Source organism: Humulus lupulus, chromosome 2 (assembly GCF_963169125.1).
Source record: "Humulus lupulus chromosome 2, drHumLupu1.1, whole genome shotgun sequence".
Taxonomy (NCBI): Eukaryota; Viridiplantae; Streptophyta; class Magnoliopsida; order Rosales; family Cannabaceae; genus Humulus; species Humulus lupulus.
The window spans coordinates 265807428-265825080 of NC_084794.1; the positions used below are offsets into that span (position 1 = coordinate 265807428).

General features: G+C 32.6%; 1 protein-coding gene across 1 annotated transcript; it reads left to right on the plus strand.

The window, feature by feature from the left end:
- The first annotated feature begins 15415 nt into the window (after nucleotides 1-15415).
- On the plus strand, nucleotides 15416-16827 carry LOC133815459 (peroxidase 24). Its single transcript, XM_062248298.1, has 4 exons — nucleotides 15416-15655; nucleotides 15851-16054; nucleotides 16158-16320; nucleotides 16418-16827. Exons 1-4 carry the CDS (start codon nucleotides 15416-15418, stop codon nucleotides 16825-16827), a joined length of 1017 nt encoding a protein of 338 aa, XP_062104282.1.
- The last annotated feature ends 826 nt before the right edge of the window (nucleotides 16828-17653 follow it).

A 17653-nucleotide genomic window follows, 5' to 3' on the forward strand; every position in this document is an offset into this window, starting at 1 on the left:
TCGAGCAAGGATTATTAAAAGAAAATGCAAGGATAATAGTATCCTAACTGGTACTCTCGACTGAGCTTGAGCTCGGGGACCAGGAAATTCCCCTATCTTCTGAAGACACTGGGGGAGTCCCATCTCTATAAGTAGGAGACAACCTCGAAAGGTCTCTATAAATATTAGTTCCATACTGAACGACTACCCCATCCCAGACTTCATTTAAACTATACATAGTCTGGTACTACCCTAGCCAGCTATCATACCTACGAACCCTAAGGTCTACCCACGATCATACTAGGAAATTATTCCTGGGATCCTCGAAGAGGATCATCACTTTGGGTTTGATCTTAAGTAAGGAGGGAGACCACAAGGAGGATTCGAGCACAACTTTACCTCGCCAGCCAAGCTCGGTGAGGCTTCATCATGGGCTTCGTTGCCCGAGACTGGTGGATCGTGTCGACGAGATGCAGCGACATGAAATCGCGAGCCTGAAGATCTCCTTCTGGGGGGAAGTCTAGCAGTCGGGAGTGGCACATGTTCCCACCTCAGGTATTTGTGATACCATGAGTCATCAGTGGACTCGCCTTCGCCTAAAAAGCTGCAAGCTCGGAGCTTGTCTTCATGAAGGAGGTAGGACAGGGACCTTCGACCGTAGTGAAGTTGAAGGATGGCTACCTTATGTTCCATCATCGCTTCTGACGGAGTGGGGCGGTGGTAGTTGGCTGCAAGAACGAACAAGTGTGAATATTTTGAGCCTGACTATTCAATGAAAAAAGGGATAAGTATGTTGAAATACTTACGGATGCATTGGAAGGAGTAAAATCTGGAAGGTGCGAGGCCATCCGTCCAGAAGAAGGCGAGCTTGAAGTTGGGAGGATGATTTGTCATATCTTCAAAAAGTTGTTTTTCCTTCGGATAGCTTGATAAATAATAGAAGTTGTCTCCTCCACAAGCTCGAGAAGGGTTGCTCTTAAGACAGAAGAGATATAATATCTCTTGTGCTGAAGGCCCTTCCCACTAACAAGACCCTAAAGGAGTTGGTCTGGAGCTGGAAGGGGGCGAGCCCGACAAAGTCCAAGAAATTCTCGAAGTATGTTTTCAGGGATATGTAACTCCCGCTTCTTTCTACAAATGCATTATAACAATTATGAAAATAAGAGAAGATATTTTATTCATACTTTTGAGTGCATTACAATGTTAATCGAATGCTAGAGCTATTAAGTAAAGTGGAAGAATAACTAATGAATACGCAACTATAATATTTATGGGCATTTCATTAGTATAATACCCATAAAATGATGCTAAATACAAGTAAACAATCACTAAAGTTATGAAAAATAAAGAGAAATTCATGTAGAGTCCCAGAATTTACTTAGCTAGTTAGATAGTAGTAGTAGTAGTAGTAGTAGTAGTAGTAGTAGTAGTTATAGTATGTTCACTACTATGGATTTTGGTTCAAGCCGGGACTTAGTTGGAAACTCCTAGCAATAGTTATGGATTTTATAAGTTTAACATATAGTTTAAGAATATTAATTATAACATAAGGTTTGATTAATATTGCTGGTTATTAATATGATAATTATTATAACCTAAAGTTTAGATAGAGCTAATAAGAATATGACACTTGTCGTGAGCATGGTTATTCCTAAGGTTATGATTATTAAGGAATTATTATTTTAATGATAAAATAAGAGAAATATAAGACTTAGTCTTCATCTGATAGGAGTATGATATTTGTCACAATTTTATTTATTTGTGGATTAGGATGTAAATAGATTTTTCGTAACTTTAGGGTACTGTAACTTCCAACCTGTTTTTGACCCAGTTATGTTATGAATTTTGAAAAATAGTATTTCTAGAAAGTTGTAGATAATTTAATTATCTTTCTAACGGTATAAAGAGAGTCCAAATCAGAGTTCTAAAGATCCAGATATGTTGATTTTACTGAAGGAGAATTTAGAGTTACGAGATTTAGGGAGTTAGAAGTTAGGATTCTATTTGTTTTTATTATTTTAAAAATCAAGCTTTGAATCCTTAAATCTTTCTGAAAAATTTGACCAATTCCTAAGCCTTTGGCTGAAGGATATTCAAATATTTTCAATTAAATTTATTATTTTTATTCAAAGCCAAAAAGAAGATTTTTATTCCTAGAACTCTATAAATAGGACCTAGCACCAAGCATTTTCATTCATTCTTCAAGCATTGATCAGAGCCTTCCATGTGCTAGTGAGACTATAGAGTGATAAACACTTGGATTGGAGTTATAAGCTTAATCATTATAAGCTTAATAAACACTTGGGAAGTAAGGTTATAGTGTATTTCGGTTTCGAGGTATAGTTCGGTCATAGAAGCATTCAAGGTATTCCTAATTCTAGTTCCTTTCTGTATTGATTCTTATAGTTCTTCTCTACTCAAATCCTAACTCAATCTTTTCTATTCTTAGGCATCTAAGTTCTTCGAACTTAAGGTTTTCATTGGTAAGTATCGTTTCGATGGTGTAGTTTATTCTTTCCATCTCTTTTCTTTAGTATACTCACCTCTATATTATGGTTTTTAGGAGTGTTCCAAAATCCTGACTTTGTTCTCATAATCCCAGTATATTGGTAAGGAAAATAGGATAGGATTTTATATGTTATATGATATGTGATATGTTATCTTATGTTATGTTGTGTTATGAAATGTTATATTGTGTATGTTTGTAGACTTGGGCATATGACCCATACAACTAACAAGCCCCAAATAGATTATGGGCATATGACTTGCTTAGCTAGCAAGCCCCACTAATCTAATGGGCATATGACTTGTTTAGTTTATGGGACCCCAAGTAATAATGGCCATTATAGTATGTGTGACATATGTTTAGGATATGTTTTATTATATGCTATGTTATGAATTTTATGTATATGAGTTATGTGTTAGGTTTTCCTTGTTGGGCATTAGGTCATTCCTTTATTTTTTTAGTGTGATGCAGGAAACTAGATACGGAGGCGGAATGATTCTTGGAAGCTTGGCATGTGTGTTGAGGATGAACGGTCTGAGTGGACTGCGTGTCGATCGAGGATGAAGTTATTTATATTTAGTCTTTTAGATCATGTTTTTCCGCATTTAGTTTTTTTAAACAATTGAATTAAAGTTTATGTTTTTCTTTTAAACAATAGGTACCCATGCCATATTTTCTATTATTATGTATTTGATACAATATTTTGAGATTTAATAAAGTTATATTATTTCTTATGTATCTTTCCCAAAATAGTAGTTATGTATAGTAGATCTAATGGTCCAAGGTCATAGAAATAATTGGGTCATTACAATTCATGATTTGATGATGAATGTTATCTAGAAGGTTAAGAGATGAAGAAGTTTGCAAGTAAATGGTTGAAAGAACAAGTATTTATAGGACAAAAACTAGCCGTTATGACCGTTGGTGAATAGTGATCCGACCGTTGGAAACAATAACTTGACCGTTGGGGATATAGTTGTATTCTATTGTGGGATTTTAACAATTCTAAGTTGTTGAAGTAACTAACACATGAGAATAATTAATTTATGAATGTTAGAGAAACTTTTTTAGAAAAGTTTGTGAGTCAAAAATGCTAGACTAAGTAATATAAGAAGATTGGGAAATTTTCATTTTTTTACTTTTCACCAGGTACTATTCATAGTGGGTCCCACAATGGGGTCCGCATGGGTCCCACAGCGAGATCCACCCCATGGTTCCCACATGATGATGCAGTAGTGATACAATGATGACTTTAGCAAACCACCATGCTTATATTTTGAATATTTTATTATTCCACTATGCTTGATATTTTAAATATTTTATTAGCATAGTAACCCAAAATTTTCCTATAAATAGCCCTTCCAAAACTCATCTTGAATCACAAAACCTCATTTTATTTCTCTTACTCTACCCAAAAATCTTATTAACACCCTTCTAAAGTTCTAAACCTCGAAGATCTAGGTGAAGTTCTGTCCGTAACGCTAGCCTACGAAAACCTTTTAGGTAAGCTCTTTCCCGAGCCTTTCATTTCAGTTATTTAGTTATTATATATACACAGATTATTTTACTATGTCATTATACTGCCAAAATATATATAGATTATTTTACTATGTCGTTATAATGCCAAAATTTATATATAGATTAATTTACTATGTCGTTATAATGCCAAAAGTTATATATAGATTATTTTACTATGCTGTTATAATGCCAAAATTTATATATAGATTAATTTACTATGTCGTTATAATGCCAAAAGTTATATATAGATTATTTTACTATGCCGTTATAATGCCAAAATTTATATATAGATTATTTTACTATAATGCCAAAATTTATATATGGATTATGTTACCATGCCATTATAATGCCAAAAGTTATATAGATTACTTTACTATGCCATTAAAATGCTAAAATTTATATATAGATTATTTTACCATGTCGTCATAATTTACAATGCCAAAAATTGAAATACAAACTATTTTTTATGTATCGTTATAATACTAAACTTATATAGGCTATGGTCACACTTTGGACTATTTGGACTTTTATTATATGACCTTATTCCCTATTATTATGGATTGATACTATGACCTGGACATTTCCGTATGACCATGACCATGACCACGAATTTTAGACCGGGATCTTGCCATGGACAATTATAGTATGACCATATGCCTGGACATAAAATAAGAAAAAAAAATAGAATAACAACAACTATAAACTAAAATTACATCATGTAGATTTTATGCAAGTTAATAGTTTGTGTTTTTATCAGGAAGCTAACAATTTCGGTTGTTTTATCAAGACGCAAGGTAAGTAGAATCCTCATCTACAATACAAGTCTTTTATGTGTTTTATATGCATTTATATGCTTTATATGTTATCCTGCCATGTTGTTATGCATAAGTTATTTTTAAGAATGTTATATTTTTTATGCATAAGCACGCTTAATGTTCACAAACAAGTTATTGAAAGCGTTAAAGTAGAGGTACTGCTTGGGCATCCTACGTCCCAAAAATGTAAGGAGGGAGATGTATTTCCCTATATAATGAATGTTTATGAGGGAGAAATTCCCTATTATCATGTTTATGTTCAGGTGGGAATGTGATTCCCTATGTAATGTCGGCAGCAGCATCCTCTAGGGCCCAAAAGAAAGGAAAGTGAAAGAAAGAAAGAAAATACATAGCATGTTGCACGTTTATTTTAATGCATATGAGGTAGTTATTCTGCTTACTGAGCCTTAGCTCATCAGAAAATATTTTGTATTGTAGGTAAGAAGCCCCAAATATAAATTGTTGATGAGTATACGTGGAGCCAACATGACTGTACATATGGGGCTGACCTGAAGGGAGTGGAGTTCTGCTATGCTATTTTATAAATAAACGAGAAACTTGATTCTATAATTATATTTCATAAAAAGTATTTTGTGAACTTTATAAATTACTTAAAGCTTTAAAAGTATTTCATAAACTTTGTAATTTACATAAAGCTTTTCAATTTATCGGTTGGATACATCTTCATTTTTACGTTAAGGTGTAGTAATGCCACATAAATTATTTATAAAAGTATCAAGATTTGTATGTAAGATAAATATTTTATTTAGTTGTGAGTATTGTATGGTTTGAAGTAATGAACATTAGTTTATGTATTGTTTAATAAAGTTTTTGAAAATTCAGAATTTTAGTATTGTTATATTCAGGTAAAACTTTGTTTTTACACTATATATATGTATGTTAAGAAAGGAGGTTGTTACAGGATAGCAGAGCCCCAACTCTCATGTGCTCGCGACTCCATGCGGTGAGCTTGATTTTGCTGTCGAGATTACCATCGGGGTGTAGCAGCTCCTTTCTTTTGAGGTCACTAGTTAGCACATCAGGGTACCAGAGAGCTTAAGGCCATGATAAGCCAACAACTTGGATATTTGGTTGATGGACGTGACTGAGCTCTAGTAGTGCTCAGCCTCGAAAAACTCCTCCTTCGAGGTGGGGACTGAGAGCACTTGGGAGGTGGAAGGACGTGTTGAAGATTCTTCCATTAGGGAGAATGAAAGTACCAGGTACGAAGACGACGTTGACTTTGAGTTTGGGATCTAGCGGAATAGGCCTCATCTCGGGGTCTGGATTAGGATAAGCCGCCACTCGGAGTCTCTTCCTCTTTTTCTCTTCGACCTCGTCTATCTGACGTCAAAAGCGGTCTTGTATATCCTCTTGCTCACACCTTTCTTTGTGCTCGCAGATTAGTCGCTGGTTTCGGTAAAAGGAGACTTAGGACTAGGTGTGATGGGTTCTAAGGTATAGAAAACTCGGGCCCACTACTACAAAAATGGGATTTCCTGACAGTTTTTAACTGTTGCTATTGAGCAACTACGATAGTCGACTAACTGTCATATTTGCCTATGCCGACGTAGGGGTAGCTACGCTGACAGTTATTAGGTGTTGCTGGCTAGCCGACAGTTATTAGGTGTCGCAGTTGCTGGCTACGTCGACAGTTATTAGGTGTAGCCGTTGCTGGCTACGCTGATAGTTATTAGGTGTCGTCGTTGCTGGCAACACCAACAGTTATTAGGTGTCGCCATTGCTGGCAACGCTAACAGTTATTAGGTATCGTCGTTGCTTGCAAAAAATTTATTTATTTTTATTTTAAATTAAAAATTATGATTTAAATGAAACATTTATATACAAATCTAAAAAATTATAGATTAAAATAACAACACTTATACAAAGTAGTTACAAATCTAATAAAATAAATTTTGGACAAATATAATACTACTACTTGACTAAAAAATCATATAGCCTTGTCTATAAACATAATCGTCTTGACCTTAAAAAATATATAACTAGATTTACAAAGTAAATAATTAACCACTCAAAAAAGAGTCATTTACTCTAATAAAAATTACAAATAAAATAAAATACTAAATTCATTGTCAAACAACATATTTTTCTTCTTCTTGTCCTTGTACTCACCCTCGTCACCAATAGTCTTTTCAAAGTAAGAATTGGCTGTCATGAATTTCTTTCTAAAATCATCCCTGAAACATGAAAAATCACATTATAATACACCAAACATGAAAAAATATAACTAGATTTTTATTGTAGTGTAAATAAATAAGTTTACTCACAATTGTTACACAACTCTCTTACCACCAATGTCTCAGTCCAAGTCATAAGTTTACTCTCTTGTTCTTTTAATATTTTTCCATACTCAATAGTTTCAATGAACTAATTTTATCTCTCTAATACTTTATTTCATTCAAGGTATAATAAAACAAAATAAAAAAGTCAATATATACCAAAACATTATAGGACCCAAGTCTCCAATGCTTACAAAGACATCCACATCAAAAGCATAAAACAAGTTTCGAATTGAAAAACAAAACAAACAAATTTATCCACTCTTTTTACATTTACACAATAGACTAATCAAAACTTTTAACTAACGCATAATATGTACAAATCCATTTTTATTAGTTTGTGGCCTGTTTTTTTTTAAGTTTATTTCTTTTGACGGTGGCTTCCACTCAAGGCATGGGCACACAAAAATGAAAGAACAAAGAAGAGGTACTAACCCAACAACTATAATTAAAATTGAGTAAAAACATATATCAAGCATTAGTAGCTTTTAGATACCGTTTAGCATGTTTCAGCAAAACATGTTTCAGAATTGTATCTTATCTTACCTATATAATAAATGGCTATTTAACAGTAATTGTTGTTTTTTCTTCTTCAAAACAAACTGTTAGTTTTAATAAAACCTGTCAAATACTAACAACACTCTTGAAGAGATGCAATGGTAACTAATTAGTGAAGCATTGTCTATTTTGGTTCACAACTTTTTACTGTTGACGAGATAAAATGGTAACTAATCAGTGAAGCTTTGTCTATTTTGGTTCAAAACTTGGCAAGTATTCAGTGAATCATTGCCTATTTTGCTTGTCCTGTTAAAATGCCAAATACCATTTGAAAAAACTACAAAACATCATTCCAATCTTCATCTAAATAGATACAACCCAAAATTGTTCCAAATTGCATGCAAAGGTACAATATTTGCATGAGTAAAAAATATGGTTAAAGGTACAATGCCTTGATGATCAAAATAAGCAAAATTTCATGAGCGCAAACAAAGATTCAACTTAAACCCACATTGTTAAGATCTTTTAGGAATTCTTGAAGCAAAGCATGGCTAATAATAAGCTTAACACAAAAATAACCAACCACACTCCCAATTTTTGCATATTCTATTTCTAAAATGAGTTCAATGTATTATTAGAAAATTGAAAATTGAAATAAGTTCTACAACATCTGCTAGCAAAATTCCTTTTTTATATGCTTGTTTCTGAAATGAGTTCTATGCTTGTTTTTCATTTTTATCTTTGTTTGGTTTAAAATCTACCCTTGATCTGTGAAATAATATTTTACAATTTTTTTTTAAGGGGAATGTATTATTAGAAAATTGAAACCAAACAAAGTGAAAAGGCAAAAATGAATAGAGTTGGATAGAATTTTTAATAGAGGGACAAGAAATGATTGTCTCAAATTTTAAGCAAACTGATTCCACTAATTGATGATATGTATTATGTATTCCTTTTTGAGTCTTCATTACAACTACAAGACAAGAAGTGATCTGAGTCCCACATTAGAGAAGTTCATGTTCATTTCAGGTGTTATCATAAATAAGTGATGTGATTATAATGTTCTCAACTTATTCACATTAAGTAATCACAAAAGAAGAACAATCATGTCAATCATAATTTCAAAACTTTGTCTAACGTTGGATTTAATGAAATAACTTCTCATTAATTTGTAACTATGAATTAATTAACAGTCCAACAAGCTCATGTTAATGCAGTTGTCAATGTAATCTAAAGATGAATTTAAGGCAGATATTGAGGCATAAGATCGAAGCAGCAGTGTTCTTGTTTTCTATCATTTACCACTATATAATTATTCTGGTTCCTATAGTACACTCTTTTGTTTCACTTCACCATTTCAAGATCCTAATTTTATAGATTTGCCAACACTTTGAGATACAGGGCATTTTCCTCTTCCTACATATGGTCAGACTTCTTTTTCTTTTCCCATTGATTCTTAATCCTGGTCTTTTCCAAACTATCACATGTATAAGAGTTGTACATTAAGTCTCTAAGCATTTTCTGTTTTTTTTTTTTTTGCTATAATATGATGTTTTATATCGTAAATATTTGTAGTTTTCAGGGATATGTGTACTGATCTAGAGGATAGCAATTATAAAAAATAAAAAATAAAGAGTCTCCATACTTGAGAGAGTGAGACCAAAGTGAGAGAGGGAGGGCAGTGAGATTGAGAGATGGATGGCAGTGAGATTGAGAGATCCTTTTTCACCAAAACAAAAGAAAGAAAGAAAAAAAAAAGAAATTAAAATATAAAATAAAAAAAAAAATCTCCATACCTGATTGACTGAGAGAGGGAATGGATTGAGAAAATGCCCAGCCCCTGCGCCGTCGAGCCCAGACCCGAGACCCCCCACCCGCCGTTGAGCCCAACCCCCAAGCCACCAGTCGTTGCTGTTGAGCCCAGCCCCGAGCCCCCTGTCGCTGTCGACCACCATCCCCCCAGCCCTTGCTGCCGTACAACCTTCTCCTTTTCTTCTTCTTGTGGTTTTGTGCTGCTGAGAAAAAATAATGAAACCTAGGATTGTGTCTATTATGATAAGCTATTTGGGGTCAAGGCAAAAAATAAAATTGGGACATCTACATAAATATTTTTATTTTCATTAGTTGTTCAATAAGATGTGTTTTTGTAGTGTTAAAGAGTACTTAACTTGATTTGGAGGGTGGGGGTTCGAAACTGACTAGCTCCATTATATATTGATTTTTAAAATATCAAAATTGTAAATATTATATGTGTACTATTTAATATTATTAAAAAGTTTGACAAATTTTTCAAATAAATTTTTTTAACTAAGACTTTAGTATTACAATTTAGTAATTAATATTTTTTTTTTAAATTAAAGTATTGTTACTCTTAATAAAATTTGATATAATAATTATTATAAATACAAAAGTTAATAATATGAAAAATTTAGAAACAAAAAAAATCTAGTTTTAAAAGTTTTTAATAAATATATATTTACATAATTTAGTTTATTTTTAAAATTTTATTATTCATTAATTATAATTTTTTATTTGAATTTTGGCGACATTTTATGAATATCGGCATTGGACTTTTATTAACTGTTCGACGTTGTGGTCAATAGCGACAACGTTTAACTGTCGACATTGGTCTTGAATTAAGTGTCGGCGTTAGGGTCAATAGTGATACCTTTTAACTGTCGACATTGAGGTCAATAACGACACATTTGAATTGTCGGAATTGGTCTTGAATAAACTATCGGCGTTGGGGTCAATAGCGACACATTTTAACTGTCGGCATTGGTCTCGAATTAACTATCGGCGTTGGGGTCAATAGCGACAGTCAAAAGCAGCAGTGACAATTATTAGCTGTCGGCGTTGGTCTCTATGCCTACAATTTTTAATTGTCGGTGTAGAGTCCCGCTAAACAATTACGACAATCAACAGAGTTGACTGTCGGGAAAGCCCAATTTTGTAGTAGTTGCCCCCACCGATTCTTAGAGTACTGCGACATCTAACAAGGAAGAAAAATGTGAGGCCCCAACATACATGAAATCATAAGGAAATTATAATTTTGATAGCTCGAGCTCGAAAGCTTGAGATAATAAGATTGCCACAATCGAGACTGAAGCCTCGAAAGGGCGAGATTAACTCGGATGTCATCCCCGAACTATTGTAAAGTTTGGGCATCGAGGGTGCACTCATGCGAGAATGGGGAGGTTAATACCAGTTTAAAGAATCCTAGATTTTCAAGAAAAAGTTAGCAATTACCCAAAAATATGATATTTTTGGGATTTGTGCGTTTAAAACCCTAAACCAAAAACCTTTATTTCTTAAGCTACACGAAACCCTCTATTGCCAGAAAAAACCTCATTTTTACATGTTTATGCTAGAAATCTTTGGTCTAAAACCATGATTCCGACTACATCAAAACAACTCGGATCAAAAGCTTGCCTAATATCAGTGTAAAAGCCTTATGAAACTGGTAAGAACCAGTGAAGATACTCTCACAATACAGAAGAAACGTGTAATATATATATATATATAAACATGCTAGAAAAAAGGAATCAAGAACATGAACTTACACAGAGTTGATCGTGGGAATGAGGAAATTGTTGACTGAAGGAGTGGTTGTAGAAAAACTTTCACGGAGTTGAATATACTGGAGTTACTTTGCTTTGTTAGCTTATAGAACATGCAAAGGAAGAAATGTGGCTCTGGTTCATTTTGTTTTCCTTTTCTCTGAATAATAAAATGAAAGTGGGGAAGGAGAAGAAAATGCATGTATATATATATCCCAGAGGGATATCAAAGGTCGGATGAATCTGGACCTTTTGTTTGGATTGGGACTTGATCTGATTGATGGAGTTTGGTTATAACATTGGCAGTAAAAAGAATTGGAATGGATGTGCACGGAAAAAGAGGGTACTCAAGTACTCTGCATGTGCAATCCCTGAGTGACGCGTGTCCATACTCGAGTACAGTATGTGGCACATTTTTCGAAAGGAGAAGTTCAAAAGTTCCCTACTCATAGGATTCGAACCAACACTTTTGAGGGGGAAAAATGTTATACCCAAATTTCGAGAATAGAAATGTAGGTTCGTAAAATGTAAGCTCCAAATAAGTAGGTGTCTGCATAATATTTGTGTAATTCGTCATAAAGTTCCAGAAGTCACGTCATCAGCATATACGCGAATTGAGTTTAATAGTTTCGCTCGGTATCAAGGTGACGACGATGGAATTTGTGAGCTCGAAGCTACATGCGGTCTCGAAGGTGTTTTGAGTTACAAGTCAAGCTCGAAGCCACGACTGATCAACTACAAGGGTTCAACACTTGTATAAATTTCCTTATTTGTTCTTATTGCCGATCAAGCACCAGTCAGGAAGGTTCGAGCTTGGGCATTGCAAGCTCGAAGAGGATGATCTCGATAAAGTTATTGGCTAAGGACGAGGTTAACCAGAGTGATGAGCTCGTGATGTTGGTCGATCTTGAAAGTGTGTAAATTGTACGTTCGAGGTTGGTAATCCAGTTTGAACGCGAGTGTTGTTTGAAAATCTCTATTACTTGGGGATTTGTTGTAATCTGATAATTAATCCCGATTATTATGGGATATTTTGTAATTAATACATTTATTTGTATTTATTTCAAAATCAAATTGTAACTTCCCAGAATAAAAGGGAAGATATTTTGTAAACCAGTCTATAAATAGACTGGAGAATTTCATTTGTGGATACGCACAATTGAATACTGAGAAGACTCTGCAGAATTGTTTTCAAAAAGTTTTAAGAGAATTCCACCACTCAATAATATTGACTCATGGACTAGGCAGATTTTAACTGCTGAACCACGTAAAATCTCGTGTGTTTTTTTATTAGTTTTCTTAAATCATTGTTTAGTGCTCTTCTTATCTTAGTTGACGAAAAATAGCGTCAACACCAACCTATAAACATACATTAAAATCTCATTAAACCCACTCAAGATTTCTTCATTTTGCCCTGAAACTTCAAAATAAATCAATTTCATATATGAATATATACAAGATTTAAAGCATTAATGTGGAAAAAAAATTAAAAAAAAACATACATAAAAAGGGTGAAGATGGTGATTACCGTGGCTGGGGACGATGGGTTTTCCGTTCTCGTGCTCGATTGAAATTAGGGAAATGAGGAGAGTGAATGGTCAGGGTCGAGTATATGGGGGATGGGACTTTTCTCTGAGAAAAGTAGTGAAGCTCATAAAAACCGCGGAGAAAAGTTTCTGCCTCTCCATTCAAATCTTTTCTCGGCGCTTTTTATTTAAGTTGAAAAAAATGTGCAGAAAAAGCATATATTTGTAGTAGTGCAAAATGAATTTGATTCTTTGCAATACCTAGCATTCAACAATAACAAAATATTAGTAATTCCAAATAATGTAGTCTTATTCCGCTGCGTATTCGTACATGTTCTAATCTTTATTGTACTATTTACAAATCTCTGTATAAAAATTACTTATATACATGTATTTGTGTTTTTTAAAGTATGCTATTTTGTAGAATAAGGATCATGCCTATAAACTTCATATAAATAAGATCTTATATACGAGCCTATACATTTCGAGAAGATTTAATCCGTCTCAAAATTTGGGTTACAACAGTTATATATATATATTTTAAAATAATTATACACAAATAACTCCTATTTTATATATATTACAACAAATTTGAAATATGTAAATTGAATTACATTTCGTGGGATTTTTTTTCTTCTTCTTATAACTCCTATTTTGTATAAATAAATTACAACAAATTTGAAATATGTAAATTGAGTTATATTTCGTGGGATTTTTTTTCTTCTTCTTCTTTTGGAACCGAATAAGATTTTTCATCTCTTGATAACTTGTTGAAATTAATTTATAACTTAAAAATTAATTGGTCATAAATAAATCCAAATTTTTAAAAATAGATTAATATTATCGTACGTTTTTTTAACGTAAACTCTAATATTTTGTCATTGTATACGTATGATAATAATTATTATAATGGATTATGCAGCTCATTGAATTGGCCTCGGAGTCAAGTGTGTCCATGCGAGGATTTATATGTATAAAATTAATTAATTAATAAGCTAAGCTAGGATTCGATTGCTTCGATTTGCAGAATTGACAGCTTGTGTTCACAAAATGGAATTAATGACTTAATATATATATTCGTAAGTAATGAGCAGGTAAGGTTTGACGTGCATAAGTCATGCATTAATTTCATAACATTAATTAATGAAAATATTATTAAAAAAACAGTATTGTCGTATATATGCTTGTTAAGTACTTTGAACTTTATTCTGCAAAATATTTGTATATATATGCCACAAAAAAAAATTTATAAATATAAATAAAAAATATAAACTCTATCTCCCTAATTTAATTAATATTAATTATGTCATTTCATTAATTGGGTTTTTAGGAAATTAAATGGTGTATCTATCCTTGTTTTATTATTGGGTTTACTTAAATAATTGGATTCTCTTCTATTAATGTAAAGCCAAAAATAAGTAAGAAAAAAATCATTCAACTTTTCCCTTTTTTTTTTGTTTTATTGTTCATAACATCAACTATTTATTTTCTGTTAAATGAATGTTGTTAATTCAGTCCCAACTGCAAATTACGCAAATTTCAACTTTTAGGTTCTTATTATATTAGAGGTGAAATAGTATCTCATGAACCGACATTTAACATTAATTAATTAAGCTTTTCTGTAGTGAGTTAAGATTCGGATTAGTATCTCTCTAGCTAGATAGATCATAATGATCAGCAAAATAAGCACATTTCTCTCAGTTTAAAAAAAAACGCAAGTGTCTGTGCCACATACGTATTATATATATATATATATATATATAGGAATATTGTACGTAATTGTCAAAGTTCTGTCCTTATGAAAAGATATAACAATGCATATAAATATATCAGCTTCAATAACGTACGGTATGTAATTTATTATTTATCATTTAGGGTTGCCTCTCTCCCACAGTTCTCCTTGTTCTTCTCCTCTTTCTTTGGTCAAATTACTCAAAATCCAAGACCAGTTGATGAATGGAAACAAAACTCTCAATTAAATAGTTGTCTATAAATATATGCAGCTAACCACTTGATTGTTGTTAATCACTATCTATAGAAACTTAGTATTTTCTATATATAAATAAGTTACAATTTTATTATTTTTATATGATGATGTATAAGAATATAAGAGTCTTTCCATAAATTTTTAGAAAATTTTGAATAATTTAAAAATGTAAAATTATGATTCAAATTACTTATTGCATAGGTATGTTTTCATATTTATATGCACGTGTAATATGTTGTTTGAATCATGATATTTACGTATTAAATTATTAAAAAATTCTTGAAAATTTGTAAGAGATTACTTAACTTATACACGGTGATCTAAAACAAAATAGAATTACAACATATATCAATGTACCGAAAATACTAATTATATATATACTATATTTTTTTTAAAGTTGAATATAGTAATTAATTATGACTAACTAAATATATTAATAAACAAAGATTCTTCAATTATCGTAGACTTTTTCACATATGAGGAAATTTATTTGGTCTTGACTTCATGGATCATCATCCAACTTGCCCAAATAAGAAGTCATTGTTGGCTTTCTTAAATATATATAATTAAATGAAAAAAATCCTATCTCCATTGCTATATATAAAGCCTTCCATGGTAGCTTTCACTTCATCAAAACTATTCAAACATATCCTTATTTTCTTAAAGTAATCTCTAAAGTACTGTTGTTTGATCATTATTAGAAGAGTACGTACGTACTAATATAAGATGAAGATGAGAGCTAACATTACTACTATTCTTCTGCTTGTTTCTTTACTCGCAGTTGTTATAAGTAGTGTCGTTGGAGGAAATGATAAGAAAAATGGAGGGCTTCGAGAAAACTTTTATGGTAAAAGTTGCAAATCACTTGAGAAAATAGTACGTAGTGAAACAGAGAAAAAGGTTGATGCAGATAAAACCTTGGCTCCTAAGCTGCTAAGGCTGCATTATCACGATTGTTTCGTCAGGGTACGTACATATATATATATCATATTATTACTAATAATAATTGTCATATATACACATATATACACGAAATACATTATGTGTATACGTAAATTATGTATTAATATCAACTTATAGTTATTACTTCACAAATACATGTGCACTAATATTCCTTGCTTAGAATACACATTATATATATATATATCTGTGTGTGTTAAGAAAGTACATTATATGTGTGTTTGTGTCGATCCAGTAAATGGTGATAATACAACAGAAAAGAATGCGGTTCCCAACCGGTCGTTAGCTGGATTCGAAGTGATTGATGACATTAAAGAAGCTCTTGAGAAACAATGTCCTAACACCAATGTTTCTTGTGCTGATATTCTCGCCTTATCAGCCCGAGATGCTGTCTCTGTCCTAGCTGTACGTAATATGTTTATTTATACACTAGCGAGTACTACTATGCATATACTAATTAAGCGTACGCTATAATAAATATATAATGGAGTTTATATATTTGCAGAAGAAAAAATCGCTATGGAAGGTATTAACAGGAAGGAGAGATGGAATAGTGACCAGAGCCAATGAGGCTTCAAGGGACTTGCCTTCCCCAGGATCTAACTTCACTACTCTCCTTACTCTCTTTGGCAGATTCGGTCTTGATAAAACTGATCTCGTTGCTTTATCTGGTATAAATATATATATATATATAATCTCTCCCTATAGTACTCCTTTATTATTCTTAATAAGTATTGTAATATATATATGTGTGTGTGTGTATTATAGGTGCGCACACAATTGGAGTGACACATTGTCCATTAGTATTCCGGAGGCTGTACAACTTCACCGGAAAAGGAGACACCGACCCAGCACTGGCCCCAGCCTTCGCGAACGAGCTGAAGAAGACATGCCCACCACCGGTGGCAGTCCCGGCGACGACGGTGGATATGGACCGCCGCAGTGCTCTCACCTTCGACGGCAACTACTTTAGTGGTCTTATCAAGAAACGAGGTGTGTTCACATCGGACGCTGCGCTTCTCACCGATCCAGCCTCCGCCCACCTCGTCAATAAGTTCAGCAGCGACAAAAAGTTCATGGACGCCTTCGCTATCTCCATGGTCAAAATGGGCGCCATTGGCGTTCTTACTGGTGACGAAGGGGAGATCAGGAACAATTGCCGAGCTATCAATAATTAATATATATATATAAAGGTCTAATAATAATAATAAGATCATCTAATAAGTACTAAGTCGTTTCGTACAATTAATCTACTGTCTTCTATAACTAATTTAGTCTTCGTTAATCTTGAAGTTGTTTAATGTTTTATATATATGCGCATGCACTCGATCCGTCAGTCTCTTTTGACTTCGATCGATCTGTTTAAGTAAGGTATTAATTAATAAGATATCATTAATTTGATTTATAATATAATATAATATGTCTCTTTAATTATGCATGGTTTGTGTTTTCGGTATCATATACTACTTATATAAATTGTTTATTAGTCTCGATCGATCGATAACGTTCGTAGTCGTATAATAATAATAATATACAAGAAAGAAAGGGGAAAAAAAGGAGTTTTCGCCGTATCCAATACAACATGTATTAATTGACTATGCATGCATGTAAATATGATTGAAATTAATTAAATAGTATATTATAGTTGGGTTTATAGTTACTTTTTTTTACCTCTCGTTACCTAATTGAATCATATTTTTTGCAACTTGTAAAATAGTTTAAATACACTTTCAAACTTAATTTTGTTCAAAGTTTATAAATTAAAATCATAAATAATTCATCAAACTAACAATTCATAACAAAATAAGCACAATTATTATGCCACTATGTTGTCATATTCAATTTTTTCTTTATCAAAATTGGATTGGAGAGTTTATTTGAATCATTTACAAAAACACAAAGTTAAAAAAATAATTTATCAATACACAAAGTTTTGGGATCAGTCCACAATAATCCAAAGAGAACATAACCATAAAAGACAGGAAGGGTATCTATATTTATATT

Coding starts and splice junctions, on each gene's coding strand:
- LOC133815459 (XM_062248298.1), top strand. CDS start 15,416: ATGAAGATGAGAGCTAACATTACTACTATTCTTCTGCTTGTTTCTTTA. Junction 15,656..15,850: donor ATCACGATTGTTTCGTCAGG/GTACGTACATAT, acceptor GTGTGTGTTAAG/AAAGTACATTATATGTGTGT. Junction 16,321..16,417: donor TGATCTCGTTGCTTTATCTG/GTATAAATATAT, acceptor TGTGTATTATAG/GTGCGCACACAATTGGAGTG.